The sequence below is a fragment of the Neomonachus schauinslandi genome, chromosome 3 (genome assembly GCF_002201575.2).
Source record: "Neomonachus schauinslandi chromosome 3, ASM220157v2, whole genome shotgun sequence".
NCBI classification, from domain to species: Eukaryota; Metazoa; Chordata; class Mammalia; order Carnivora; family Phocidae; genus Neomonachus; species Neomonachus schauinslandi.
This window is the reverse complement of record NC_058405.1, coordinates 167,247,212-167,261,874: the sequence shown is the minus strand read 5'-3', so window position 1 is coordinate 167,261,874 and position 14,663 is coordinate 167,247,212. Positions and strand designations below refer to the sequence as shown.

Sequence of the window (14,663 nt, the reverse complement as noted above, 5' to 3'; positions counted from 1 at the left end):
CAGTGTCAGCAGAAACAGAGAGACACAGATAGGGAGAGAGATGGAAAGCTGGGAGGAGGAGAAATCCCAACAAAATAATATTTAAGAAAACACTATAATAATGGTGATATTCTCCTGAAGGATTTTTAAGGTTTAATCTTAATTGGTTTCTAAAAGGATTCTTTTATATAAACCAATCCTTATAATCCTTTATATAAACCAATTCTAAAATTGGTTTATATAAAGGAATGTGAAAGTTTGTACTATATCAGGGCATGATCCCTACAAACATTTGGCATATAATAAGTGTAGTCCAATGGAGGAGTTCTCCAACTAATTCCAAATTTTTGGTCATCTCTAAATCCAAAGAAAGTAAACATGGCATATCTCAGAATGTCAGTCAATACGTGGTAAGAACAGCCATCATTCTTCTCTGTTTGTGGCCTCTGAAGATTTTTTTAAAACATAGTCTGCATCTCTAATTTTAACAGGGATACAAATGTTATTTTGTAGATCAAAGACAAGAAGAAGAGAGCGGATCCCCTGACTTTCCAAAGGGAATGCACAAGTTTTCTCTGAAACAGAGAAAGGAAATCAGTTTAACACTAAAGATCAATATTACAAAATCTCACCCTTGAGGTGGAACAAATTACTTACCTTTACTAGTAGGCGAATTACATTGTTTTTAATCCCGCAGTCTACGGCTACCACTTTCGTGGGGTTTCCTTTGCCATACACCTTGACATCCTGCCATTTTAACAAGCAGAGAGTGAGAGGGAAGTACCAGCCATGAGCAACATCCCAATATCATAAACACGTATGAGGATGCTTTGCACTTATTTTGGTGGCAGATTGATTGCTAACTACTAGGGAGTGACTGGCAGTTAACAATCAATTTATAAGGCACAGTGAGTGCCACAAACTTTATCTTTTTTATGAGGGAAAGAGTACTTTGCTGTTTTAGATAAAATGTTGATTACAGTAATAACAATGATCCCTAAGAAACTGGTTGCTTCCATAGTTAACAATAATCTCTCCCATGTTTTGCCTCATTAACAACCAGTGGCAATGGAATTTTCAAGTGTTATTGCCTGATTCAGCACTAGACAGATGTGGTAATAGATACATCATGCTTTAAATACCACTTTATCCTCAACTTGCAATAAAGTTTGGATGGGGCAGATCTGTTGTGCATTAGGCTTCTGCAGTGGGGCTAATGGGTAAAATCAGTGTGAAAGTCAGAGGACTGCTAAGCTAGTGTAGACCACTGGACTCTTTAGGTTATTTCGCAATCATTTGCATTTAAATGGTAGACTTCATAAAAGGATCCCCGAGCATATCATAATCATTCCCTACATCTTAAGCACTGCTTGGAGTCAGATCCATTTTCACAGGCATTTACCCAAGAAGCAGTTCCCCAAAGTCATAAAAGGAGAAATAATAGAAACGGAAAGCCTAGAAGCCTGGGTGCCCACACTGATTGCAGCTTCAAGAGTTACCTAGTATATTCTGAATTTAGGATGATTTCAATGTTTCCAAAAGGTTTTAGATGAAAGTTGCAACCTGGATATTTGAAAGAGCATTTTACTTTAACTGAAACGTCTACTCTCCACTCTCCACAAACTCTATAGAATGGGAAATCATAATCCTTAGACTATGCTTGAAAAATATATATATGTAAAGTTTGTCACATTTTTTTTTCCTGCTAACTATTCTAGAGAAAAAGTGCCCCATTCCTTCCATGATCTGGGGAAATTATTGCTGAGCTGATCCATAAATGCTACAGATAATCTCATCAGATAATTTGAAAAAGTACAGATTTATTTTTAACCTTAGGCTTCTCCTACAAAATAAAGCAACATTACCATCTAGTTGTAGCTACATCAAATTGCAATTACAAGACAATGAATTAAGTTATCAACCATATCCAAAAAAAACTCACAGAATAAATATAATCTGATACAAATATGCATTTTATCACAGCTACAATGAAATTATTTAACTGTGCTAGCATTAAGAAACAGGGTCAGTTTTCACTATTGTGATCTCTCTCTTGATTTGACGTAGATAAAAATACAGACAGGCTCCTTTTTGCTGGTTTCTACACAAATACTTTTTATACTCTCCATACAGGATAACAGCAGTTTTAAGCACGACCTCACAGACATGTGAATATATGAATTTGCATTATGACTCTTGAAGAGAGGAAATGTATTATGCACTGTTTTTAACCTTATTACCACAGAATTCCTTTTAAGGTGAACTTCTCTAGGTCAATGTTCCTCACATGTGGAAAATGCTGCACTAAGCCCCCAAGGTAGTTCTCAATTCTAAAAGGAAAAATAGCCTTTTTTCATGCTGTGTCTCAAATGAATCATTTCACAGGGAAATGTCTAGAAACAACTACAGGATTTAAAATAGTTCCATGCCATTTGAATGGACAAATTTTAGAATTAAAAACAAGGGAATATTGCATATGGCATGATCAAATTCCAAATATATAAGCAATTACATATCTAATTTAACATTCACTGTCTTTAACAACTCCTATTTCTTATGCTTCAGCCTCCTGTGAACGCATGTTGTGTCCAGCATCAGCATTCAAGGTCAGTACTGATCATCAGGGCCCCATCATCCTGTTCCTCATTTCCATATGCATAGGCATAGGAATGGGAATACCAGATAATATCAACGTGTGTTTTCTCTGAGGCTGACATGCTACTAGGCAATTTTCCGACTTTTAATAACATTTTCTTAAGGAAAGGCCCTGGTGCACCAAAGTTCTCACAGCTGGAATTCTTCATGAAATATTGTTCTCCATAGTCATTCTGATTGATGACGGATTGCAGCAAGTAGATGTTACTAACTTTAAAGACACTGATTTGTAATATATATTTTAGCAGCTATGAGATCTTTTTTTCCCCTCAACTCTGGTATTTCAGGATGATGATCTCGGCCTATGTGAAGATTTTGGTATTATAAGAAATAAAAGTACAAAATGTGAAGGAAAATCTCTCACCTTGGTTGAAACCTCAGCGATCAGATTCTGCTTATTTGGATCCATGAAACCCACAGACTGACCTTCAAATTCAATCTTCCCAAGCATGGTACCCTATCAAAGAAAAAAATTAGACAGTTAAAAGGTAGCAACAGTCAAGGTGCTGACAGCATCCATTCACAGGGACTTAAACAGCTGCTCCAAGATCTAAATGTCTTTATAACTACTTATAACCATCAGCAGAAGTTCCTCATCTTAACCTGGAAAGATGAAGTAATCTGCACGGTACATTCTGAGAAACACCCTGGGAAGGACAATTCCTTTTTTTTTTTTTTTTTTTAGGGCTGAGACTGGCACCTGGAATAAGCAAATTCAAAAGGCATCAGAATTCAGGCTTCCAAGTTCCGGGCTGGTGCAAATTAGAGCATTTAGGGTATCTATTGCCTTAGTGCTTATGACCTAAAGATAGTTCAGTGGAGACATGGACAAAACAATGTTTTGAGAAGGAAATAAGAAATCTAAAAATTGCAGAAAACTGAAAAGAAGGAGAATTAATTACATTATGATAGTAAAATTCTTTTACAAAATGTTGTGAAATGCTACATAAGTCAGAGCCTTTGAGAAGTAGCACTGAAAATGTTCACTGCTTTGGATTTGTTAATGTCCAGGTGTCCCTAAGGCCCTGAACTTTAAAGAATGTTTAGACCTCTGTAAAGTTTTCACAAATTAGCCTTGCTAGCCTGAACGTGGCAAATGTTTTCTTATTATTAGCTATGTCTTGAGATTTACTTATTTGTTAGTAAGTCTAGCTTTAACTATTTACAAAAATAGCATATTACATTTAGTAATCAAGACTTTGTGGGTGGGGAGTCAAGATAAAGTCATTGATTTGCCTTTCTCCAAGGAAATCACTGCATTGAAGGAAAGAGAAAGAAGCCTTTGTTTCCTTCTGAAATGTATTCCTCAAGGAAAGTAGTCACGTGGGAATGAGTGAGGGTAGAAAGTACCAGCACGTCATTCTCATTAACATCTATTCTCAGGAAAATTATGGAGGAGGAAATAAAATCAGAAGTAGAGTGGAAGGACTGTGTAAACTCCCACTGTCTTCCTTCTGGTCATGGGTGTGTGGCCATGCCTCATTTTCAAAAAGCTGTTCTGTTTACAGAGATCCTATGTCAATATACATTCCAACAAGGAGTCTACAACAGATTTTCTTGAAGAGTCTATTTCACTTTGGAATTGTATCATTTCTTTTCTTCCTTTTTTAAAAAAAAAGATTTTATTTATTTGAGAAACAAGGAGAGAGCATGAGTGGGGGGGAGGGGCAGAGGGAGAGGGAGAAGCAGACTTCCTGCTGAGCAGGAATTCCCCGGGATCATGACAGGAGCCGAAGGAACACGCTTAACCAACCCAATGAGCCACCCAGGTACCCCATCCTTTTTTTATGTGATATAATTCAATGAAAAACTTTAGTGGCACTTGGGGAATTTAGTTAACATTAGTGAGGTAAAGTTTCTTTCTGGTCTAGGATAAGAAGGTTTTGTATAGGAAAAAAAATAATAGTGCCCTCCACTTACAACCAGAAGAAGCAAGCAGATGGCTGAGACAATCTTAAAAGGAGAGGTCAGACGGTTCAGCAATCAGATACGCAAGCAAAAGATAAACTTATCTTTTATCACCTTGGTCATTGGTACAGTCTCAAGAAAGACTCTGTAACTGAGGTAACCTATGCAGGGCTCATTAGACACACCCATGAAATACAGCTCATTAATTTCACAGATAACCCCTTCAAGAAGACTAAACAAATAACAGCACCAATGTTGCACACTTCCTGGTCTGCCTCTTTCAGCAGATGAGTATTCAATTGAGGCAAAATTGTTATGCACCTGGTTACCTTCTCCACTGGCCTCACTAACCCTGTCACGTGAGCTGACTTAGAAAGGCCTCAACTCGCTGGAATAGGGAACACACAGTGGGCACTCAATAATCTGCTGCCAAGTGAATTAATCTCAAGTCCATTCAGCAACAAACATCCCAATCGAGTACTCAGTCTTGAAAATTACATCAGAAATAGTAAAACAAGATGACAGAGGTCCAAATGACAGAAATTGGTCAGATTTGTTCTTTCACATATTGTTGGATTCCTCAAGCACTGAGAAAAAATAGAATATTTATTATATTTTTTAACTTATAGAGAATATAGTATATATATATTCGTAGAGAGAGACAGAGAGGGAGGGAGGGAATGAGGGAGGGAGGGAGGGAGAGAGAAACAGAGGTGGCTAAAGATGATGATCATACCTTATCCCGAATTATTTTGGTCAGCATTCTTGTATCCACTCCATAAATTGCAGGGACCTATAAGAAAAAAAATTTGTTGTGACAGTGAAATTGGAGGAAATTAGATACAGCATATTGTTTTCAAGTTATAAACTTAGCATCATCTATCTTCTTGAGCAGTAAATAATTTCCCTACTCCTTTTCTCTGACCCAGGGTGACTGTGTTGTCAGAACACGGTAAATTGCTGTTCCAGTTGGGAACAGGACTCTTAATACCCAGGCCCTGCCTCAGAATAAAAGATGAGAGATTCTGAGCATCAGTCTTCTGCTACAGTTTTGTTTCTTTTTACACAAGATGTTAAATAGGTAATGTTACATATTTATATATATTACATGTATTTTTATATATATAAATAATGGAATTTGTGAATTTCATAAGCAATGATATGTAAATAATATGCAAATCCACACTTTGAGCCAAATGTTCTGGCTACCTATTAGACACTCAACACATTTTTCTGAGGATGCTTGTTAAGTAGTCAGGCTGTGATAAGATTTGCCCAACTGATTAGGAAATCAGGCAATACCACCGTTTGTTTTCCTTTCTTTGAGTAGTTTGGATAGAGACAGATGTGGTAAAATAAAAGGACAATGAGTTAGGAAGCAACAAAACAGGTTCTAATTTCTTTTTTCTACCATTTATCTGAGTGATGCTTGAGCAAGGAGTCTTACCTCACCCGTACACAGAAGTAGGTGAACTCGTTACTATCTTACACCCTCTTTTTTTTTTTTAATATTTTACGTATTTATTTGAGAGAGACTGAGAGAGAGAGAGAGAGAGAGAGAGATTGAGAGAATGAGTGGGGGGAGGGACAGAGGGAGAAGCAGACTCCCTGCTGAGAATGGAGCCTGACCTGGGACTCAATCCTAGGACCCTGGGGTCATGACCTCAGCTAAAGGCAGATGTTTAACAAATTGAGCCACCCCAGAGGCCCCTATCTTAGACCCTCTTCTGCTCTATGTGTCTGTGATCATGAAAGAAAATTCAAAGCGCATTTTAAAAACAAACTAACAAGTCATGGATTAAGTTTATACTCGGATCATTGGTTCTGACCCAGAGCAGCCGTAATACCCGTTGCCTAGTGACACAAAGGAAACATTAAAGTGAAGGTCTCCTAAATGACCATTACAAAAATTAGCTGTCTAGGTAATGGAGGTAAATTCGGATAATGGTTGAGAATGAAGTAGTAATGATTCAGGAGATGATATAGAGGCCTTCTTCCCTTTAAAATTTAGAAAGTATGAAACCTAGGAAGCCAAAATCAAGATTTCTTGATTTGTCAGAAAGGAGCAACATTTAGCCCCAATAGGTAGATGCTCACTGGTGTGGCAGAGCTTTCTTAGAATAATATTCTATCAGTTAGAGGCTCCGCGGCAACAGAAAACACCAGCAACACTGGAAATGAAGCCAAATATAGCAGGTCCCTTAACTTAAAGTACCTCTGACATTCAAACCAGGAAATCCTCTTATTTGATTAGAAAAATAATACTTAAACTAAGGAAAGTATAAGATAAGGTTTATAACCCTCTTCAATTACTACTTCAAATAAGATTATATCTAATTATGTGTCATAGAGTCCTAATGTTTAAGCCAAAAGAAACTTAATTGCAATCTGTTTATCCTCATAAGAGTTAAGGATTTAGAAAATATGGTATGATTACATGATCTGCACAAAATCACACAGCTCGTCAATGGTAAAGCTGGTCCGTGAACCCATGATTCAAGTTACATATCACAATCGTGGATATAAGGGGATGGGAAAATTAAGTGGTTCAAGAAAATAAAAAATTCTAAGATGTCTCTAGGTCTTTTCCCCAAAGAGAAATGCTACCAAGCCTGTGTGAGTGCCACCTAACAGATTAAACTAAAAATATGTGGCCCTCGGTGTTTAGAAGAGAATTGGTCCAGACAGGTCAGCCTGCATATTTCTCACCTTTTCTTCCTGTAGCCACTGCCCGAGACTCTTGGTAGCCAGCCAGTGGTGATAGTCATTGCTATAATTCAGCACCAGCAAACCTGCAACCTAGAAAGACAGGGAGTTGGGGTGACCACAAAATATTATCCAACTCTTGTGACTTGTCTTACGAGTCCATTTGCAATTTTGAAAAAAAAAAGCTTTATTATATCCACTGATTCAAGGCTCAAAATTCTGGAGACTTGAAGAAAGAAGATGATCAACATTTTTCTCTTAAAATATATCACTGTTACCTTAATTACTATGTCAAGGAATAGTCTTACCCCATTTGCCAAATCCTGTGACTAAGCTAGGTCCCCCATCTCAGCACTCTGGTACTTTTCCTCCATGGCATTTACCAATAATCTAATTAATAATTAATTGTTTAATGTATGTGAAGAATAAATAATTTTTAATCTACATTTAAAGGAGACTGAGATATATTGGGAAAATTGTGAGAAATAGAATTAAGCTACATGTTCAGTCCAAGACATTCAAAAATAGAGTGGAAAAAAAATAGAGTGATGAATTTGGAGTATACATTTTTTAATTGTTTATATGGTCCACATTCCTAATACTATCCAAATTTATCTTGATTAGGAAATTTTAATGTGTTTACTTTTAGACTGGCATAGAAGCTATCTTTTATTCATCCTCTAAATAAGGTAAGATTAAAAGGCAAATAGTTGATACAGAGTTGATTACTAAAGACCTTTTAAAAGGTAATTCATCACCATTTCTTGTAGCATACTTGTCATTTAGACTTATAACAACATCTTTCCAAATTAAGCCAAGTTTCATCCAAGGCATTAAAAACAAATGCAAAGTGCCATGAAAAATGAAATTCAAAATAATGTCATGTTAAAAATTCTTCTCATAATACGTAGGAATAAGGTTGAGAGCACAAATTTAATGGGTTGTATTACAGTATTGAGGAGAAACTTTGCCCATCCTAGATTCTTAAAAATAAATCAACTATTCCCCCCTCCAATTGAGACTTTTCATTCATTTTTTTAAGTAGGCTTCATGCCCAACGTGGGGCTCAAACTCACAACCGTGAGATCAAGGGTCTCATGCTCCAGCAACGGAGCCAGCCAGGTGCCCCAAATTGAGACTTTTTAAATAGTCATCACTGGCACTACCTTAATTCCATCAGACTCCAAATATTTGCTAAGTCCCAGCTCATCCAGTGCAGCGGTGTCAGGGACTCCACCATTCCCAATAATGGGATTGGCCATGGTGAGAATCTGTCCCTTGTAGGCAGGGTCAGTAAGAGCTTCCGGGTACCTGAGTAAAGATGCCAAAATATTACCAACAAAAAAATGTATGTAACTACAAAACTACAATCTACATATGTGCTCTTAATTATTGAATCCTTGAAAATGAGAGAACATGAGATTAAAATCTTATAAGGCTGTGTCTAGATTTTAGCAAATCTAAAGAAATTTTATGATAGAATATGAAAACGTATCCCATCATATGACGGATATGAAAAGACAAACTGACTTCTAAAAAAATTTTTTTTTCATTTGAGTGTAGCTGACACACAATGTTCCATTAGTTTTAGGTATACAACACAGTGATTCAACTTCTCTGTATGTTATGCTCAGTTCACCACAAGTGTAGCTCCCCACTGTCATGATACAAGACTATTATTACAGTATCACCATATTTCCTCTGTGGTGCTCTTTATTCCTGTGACTTATTCATTCCATAACTGGAAGCCTGTACTTTCCACTCCCTTTCCCCATCTTGTCCATCCCTCCCTCACCCTTCCCTCTGGCAACCGTCAGTTTGTTCTCCGTACTTACGGGTCTGATTCTGCTTTTAACTTAAACTGACTCATAAGTACTAAGGCATATTCTCATATAATTTCCATTCCCTCAACTTCTTAAACTTTTTAATTCCTTAAAAAATTCCTTCATAGAGACTGATTTTCTAAAAGATTGCTCTATTTAAAGTTTTCAGGTATCCTGAAGTTTCCCCTTGCCTACCAGACAGGAATCCAAACTGATATTTACTATTGAGGGCTGCCAGTTTCACCAAAATATTAATTGTTAAAAAATTTTAAGTTTTTTTAAAATATCTTTTAGGAAACTGAAGAGTATCCTGATTACACCACTGGTGACTGCATTGGTGTCTATGTTTATTAAACTTCATTCAACATTTAAAATGACTGAGTTAATTTTTGTGGCAGAATCACCCAATAACATAAAGGCCATAGGTTTTTATTTTAAAGTCTGGAGAAGGGGAAAAATAAGAATACATATATTCTATGAAAGAATTACTCAATATAGTTGATTTTTAAAATAGCTTTAGAAAGAAGTATATAAGTTTATAAATTTATTAAAGAAGTATATAAGTTTGAGAGTTATCCACTTAGAAAAAAAAGTCAATCCCACAAAAATTGACCTGAAGCACTTCTGACTTCTAAATCAAAAGATTCCAGGGATGCCTGGGTGGCTCAATTGCTAAGCATTTGCCTTTGGCTCAGGTCATGATCCCAGGGTCCTGGGATCAAGTCCCACATCGGGCTCCTTGCTCAGTGAGGAGCCTGCTTCTCCCTTTCCCTCTGCTGCTCCCCCTGCTTGTGATCTCTCTCTCTCTCTCTCTCTGACAAATAAATAACTAAAAATCTTTAAAAAAAAAAAGATTCCAAATAACTATTTTAAAGTACTGATGTAGAATTAGGGAGAAATGCATTAGGTCTTCATTTTAAAGTTAAAAACACATATATTCTCAATTTTATGATATATATATGTATGCATATATATCACTCTTATTCTTAATATTAAGAAACATTATTCCAGTAAATACCAGGAGTTATCTTTAACTATTCCATGCACTGGTATACAGTGCAAATGAGATATCCCCCCACCCCCTTATGCCCCTACCCCCCCGCTCACATTTTCACTTTCCGCAGAAAGAGTTCAACCAAATCTTTCTTATGGATTACTACTGATAATGAATTTAGGTGCTGAGGGGGACAGAATCAACAACCTTGAAACCAATAAAGTTCAACTCAGGCAGTAGACAACATAAATTCTTCAACCCCATCCAGACAAACTCCTCCCAGAACTACCTTTGTCAACAAAACACTTAGTCTTTCAGCTCAGCAACCCCTGAGGTGACTAGAGTGCTGTAATATTTATCCACACCTCCATCAGCTAATTTCTCAGATGCCTCTCACCTGTCAGGAACTGATAATTTTTTAACCAAGGCTTACACACAATATAAGTGCATTTCTTGAAAATGAAAAACAAAATAACCCCTTTAATTATCAACCACCTTATTGGGTGAGCCATACAATGAATGAAAGCAACAATTCTCAATGGAAAATAGGGTCTGTGGAATGAATATTAATGAATGCCTTTTCCTACATCAAAAACATCTTTGGGGGCGCCTGGGTGGCTCAGTCGTTAAGCGTCTGCCTTCGGCTCAGGTCATGATCCCAGGGTCCTGGGATCGAGCCCCGCATCGGGCTCCCTGCTCCGCGGGAAGCCTGCTTCTCCCTCTCCCACTCCCCCTGCTTGTGTCCCCTCTCTTGCTGTGTCTCTGTCAAATAAATAAAATCTTTAAAAAAAAATCTTTAATTAATTTAATTTTACTTCCCTTTCTCTCCATAAAAGAACTAACCATTCCCTTTAAACATATGCTTATAATACTCTCTCCGGTAAATGAATAAATACAGCTTGTCCTAGAGAACTGCAGTGTTAGAAGCAAATTAATCCATCAGGCCCTGTTTGACTTTTGTGATGTGACAAGATTTATTACCCATAATCCATCACAGAGAAGAAAACTCTAGTGCCCTCCATCATTCTGATCTATATTAAACAGTTGTTTGTCGGCAGGTATATTAACAGAGCTAGTAATTAATGCTGTCGAAAAGCTTAAATAATTGCCTGGTGAAGCAAAACTTTGTAAACAGCTTTCACAAGCAGTAATTTAATGTTCTCACCAGTGGAACTATTTTAAAACCCACCTAATATTGTTCGTTTCAAACAGAGAGCCAAGAGTTTAGAGAAGAATGTATATTAATAATATAATGGAAGTTTGGTCAGTCGATAACTTCAATATCAGTTAACCCAACATCTCCTTGTCTTTATAAGGTTAACTGAATTTTCCTAAAGAATTTATCAAATACTCTAAAGAAGTTTAGTCCATTGAATCTCTAATGGAAACCTCTTGAAACGATCCAGTCATATTTTTTAAAGGACTCATAGGTATTTTTAATCCCAGCTATAAATTACCGTCTAATCCAGGTCCCTCATTTTTATAGTGGAAACTAGGATTCAGAAAGGTTAAGTGATTTTCTCAATATCGCATAATCCGTTATCATTGAAAATTAGACCAGAACTTCAGCCTCCTGGTTCCCAGTGAACAAACATTTGTTGGTTGATAAGAACAGCTACGTGATTTCTGCAGCAGCTCTGATCTTTGTTGCTGTACATCTATTAGCAGATCTTAAACACTGAGTTGGGTCTCAATTGATAAATTTTGAAAATATCAGATCTATGAACCTGCTCTCTCTTTGATTACTTTAAGACAATAATTGGCTCTGTTATTTCACCTTTCTTACTCTTGTGTGAAATTATACAGAATACCTAAGAACTTTCTCAGCTCTTTATGGTACTTCATATCAGATGTGCAAGGTTGATTCTTAACTTCACTAAAGGGATGGCACTGGAGTGTGCTATCCATCCTTTTCCTTGCTCCAATTTTTACCTTAATCAGATCCATACCTTCCCTGACAGAAACCATTTAGTAATCTCCTATGACCTGCGTCCTCGGGCTCTAGGTTTCTAGAATTAATGTTATGCTTTATTTTCAGGGGAATACCAGTGTCCAAGTTCTCTTCCATTTACCACAGCAGGGAGGAGTTTGTATCTATGCTGGAATAGACTACTTACAAGCACAGTGCAATGTCAGGACAATATGTAGTCTTATTATGATGTGATGATTTCAGCTTCCCACCGTGAGTAAGATCATCTAGCTATTCCTCTACACAGTGGAAGAAGAAAACCTTGGAGCACGAGCATTACTCACCCTCCCAGGCCAGTGTTAAAAACCACTTCACCAGCGACAGAGGATGGATGGCCAAAGGAGTAACCTTTCATCTTAGTTCCATCTTCCAGGACAATGTGTGCTGTCTGTGCCTAAAGAAACAGATGCGTGAGTCTTAGCAGAATACAAAATATGAGGCACAACTAGTTGAAAACTGTCCAAAGATACAATACACAAACTCATTAAATAAATGTCTAGTATATATGATGAAACCATATTGCCTATATTTGGAGTTTCTGCCCTGCTCCTTGTCACTTTTCTTCAGATGTATGGCTCTTGTCACGGACAGGTGTTTTATTTTGTTTTGCTTGAAAGAGGAACCGAAGCATGTTGATACATTGTCTATTCTAAGTCTACTTGTAGAATTATTGACAATCCAGAAATACTTCAGTTGAGCTGAAATGCTGTGTGTCTATCTTTTCCCCCTTAATATTCCATAGCTTTGCTCAAGTATAGCTTTAAGGAAAGTTCATGAGTTTGCAAAAACATTGTGTATTGTACCATACAGCTCATCATCACTCTGAAGTTTAGAGCTAGAAGGAATCTTAAAGATTATCCATCAAATGGTGTTCCAGAGAGCTCTTGTGTTTGATGGAGTTGTCCCAAGGGCTGCCCCTCCACACCAGCTTTATGATCATAAAGAAGTTGAAACTTTATCACTCTATTAATACTGATACAAAAGCAAGTACTATGAAACATCTAAAAATAGATCACATTATATTTTTTAGTAGAGTTAATTATATCCATGCCTGGTTCTCTCTTTAGAGTACGAGGCATTCTGAATTTGATTACTTCACCATACTAATCTTTGAACAGCTTCTATAAAATTCTTGGCTAAGAAGAGGGACAATGAGAGAAACTTCTCTAAGAAGCAGGCATCAGCCACTCTTCAAAAATACACTAAATTCTATTGTTGAAACAATATAGGTCAAATCTCAATTTCCATAAAAGTCAGGGAAGAGAGAAATATGTTAAACTACACTTTGGGAGGCAAAATATAGACTCTGCAAAAACTACAGGGCAAAATAAGTGGAATATGGTCTTTAAAAATAACTATAAAGAAAAACATCTCTGCAAGAATTGAGGAAATTTTATTAATTTTTGGTGAAATTTTTTAAGATTGAAGATGGCATTGTGCTTATATTTAAAGTCCTTTTTAAAAAAGATATATAGTGAAATACTTAAGGATAAAATACTATGATATGGGGCGCCTGGGTGGCTCAGTCAGTTAACAGGCTGCCTTCGGCTCAGGTCATGATCCCAGAGTCCTGGGATCAAGCCCCGCATCGGGCTCCCTGTTCAGCAGAGAGCCTGCTTCTCTCTTTCTCTCTGCCTGCCACTCTGCCTACTTGTGCTCTCTATCTCTCTGTCAAATAAATAAATTTAAAAAAAAATACTATGATATCTGACATTTCCTTTAGAATATTCAGGGGTTAGGGTGAATGGGTAGGGATATGAAATACATTCGGCCAGGAGTTGAAATTGTTGGAGTAAGGGAGATCAGTGTGCTCTTCTTTCTACAAAGATTAAGTGCAGCCATTAAAGAGAAACATAGGAATTCTCTACTTTCTTTCTCTCACATTTTTAGGACTGGACTCAGTGCCTAATCCTTTCATACCCTGCCATCCACCCCCACTCCCACCAAACACACACACACACACACACACACACACACACCAACCTTGGTATACGGCAGAAGCTCAGTAAGTGATTTCTAGACCTTTGTTACTACGCTCCTTTAGCTTTGCAATATGCACTCAGCTTTTCCAATGTTAACATGGAAAAACCTGATTATTTTTCTGTAGTAGTCTTCTCTGTAGAAATACAATGCCTCTTTTAGGTACAAACTACACAAATCTCTTGGCATTGGAATGATTGCTCTTTAATGTATAAAGTAGTGTTTGATCATCTTTAAACCACTATATCCTGTGCCTAAATATTGTTTATGTGTAGGTATGCATACACATGAACTTATATTTACACACAAAATAATTTAGTATTTCCTATTAAAATTGATATGTTTAAGATACTCATCTCAACAGGAAAGTTCTTTTTTTTAAGTCGGAGGCACAATGCATGGATTTCAAATTTATATTTCTGAGAAAGATTGGATAAAGTGCTGAACTGCACACTTTATATGTGTTTCTATGTGTGAGTGCATATGTGTGTGTCCACAGGCAGAGTTAACCAAAAGAATTTTGTCCTTTACTTGGCTTATCAAATAATCTTTGAGATAGTTTTGTTTTATGTATAGCCTTGGAACTAGTGTTCGAGATCTCAAGCTTGATACTTTATCTTTAAGTAGTTATGGTTTATCTTCTCAGCAA

The 14,663-nt window shown here is 36.9% G+C and overlaps 1 protein-coding gene across 1 annotated transcript in view; it reads right to left on the bottom strand.

Annotated features, from left to right (window-relative positions):
* The window catches only part of CPS1 (carbamoyl-phosphate synthase 1), a 123,499-nt gene that overhangs the window by 89,059 nt on the left and 19,777 nt on the right, over positions 1 to 14,663 (bottom strand). The window contains exons 2-7 of the mRNA XM_021702784.1: positions 12,319 to 12,428; positions 8,415 to 8,559; positions 7,252 to 7,341; positions 5,279 to 5,335; positions 2,999 to 3,091; positions 637 to 726 (exon numbers count right to left, since the gene is read on the bottom strand). Of these exons, the coding sequence (XP_021558459.1) occupies positions 637 to 726; positions 2,999 to 3,091; positions 5,279 to 5,335; positions 7,252 to 7,341; positions 8,415 to 8,559; positions 12,319 to 12,428 (585 nt within the window). The remainder of the gene's footprint in view (positions 1 to 636; positions 727 to 2,998; positions 3,092 to 5,278; positions 5,336 to 7,251; positions 7,342 to 8,414; positions 8,560 to 12,318; positions 12,429 to 14,663) is intronic.